General features: G+C 39.2%; 1 protein-coding gene across 2 annotated transcripts in view; it reads right to left on the reverse strand.

The window, feature by feature from the left end:
- Window positions 1-452, reverse strand: part of LOC119581847 (receptor-type tyrosine-protein phosphatase T-like) — a 25,860-nt gene that overhangs the window by 20,752 nt on the left and 4,656 nt on the right. For both annotated transcript variants that reach the window (XM_037929986.1, XM_037929985.1), the window contains exon 3: window positions 240-337. In XM_037929986.1, the coding sequence (XP_037785914.1) occupies window positions 240-248 (9 nt within the window). In that variant the 5' untranslated portion in view covers window positions 249-337. The remainder of the gene's footprint in view (window positions 1-239; window positions 338-452) is intronic.

Consider the following 452-nt stretch of genomic DNA (forward strand, 5'->3'; position numbering starts at 1 on the left):
CACACAACATCCGGTTCTATCTCCTTAATAAAGAGTAACTTGACTTCCTGTGCACTGGTGACCCACAGGGAGCCACACATCCCTTTTAGTACAATTTTTCAGGATAGACGTGCAAAAAACAGGCAAGATTAAAAATATAGATATAAAAAGAAATAGTGATAGACACTGGCAAGAGAGAGACATACACGGAATGCAGAGAGGAAGCGAGAACAGAAGCCCAAGAATTCCCATCTACTCACCATTGGCATGAGGGCAACATTCTGCTGCTGGACATGGACCAGGTTGGAATTCCCTTCAGAATGATTCACTCCATCATCTATGATTCTGGTGTTACTGTCTGGAAATGGGAGCAACATGAATAACTTGTAAAATTTTGTCATCAAGTAATCTATTAATTCTTATTTCATATGACACACTATGGACATTATCATGGATAGTTAATTCTCGAATTA

The sequence above is a fragment of the Penaeus monodon genome, chromosome 15 (genome assembly GCF_015228065.2).
Source record: "Penaeus monodon isolate SGIC_2016 chromosome 15, NSTDA_Pmon_1, whole genome shotgun sequence".
NCBI classification, from domain to species: domain Eukaryota; kingdom Metazoa; phylum Arthropoda; class Malacostraca; order Decapoda; family Penaeidae; genus Penaeus; species Penaeus monodon.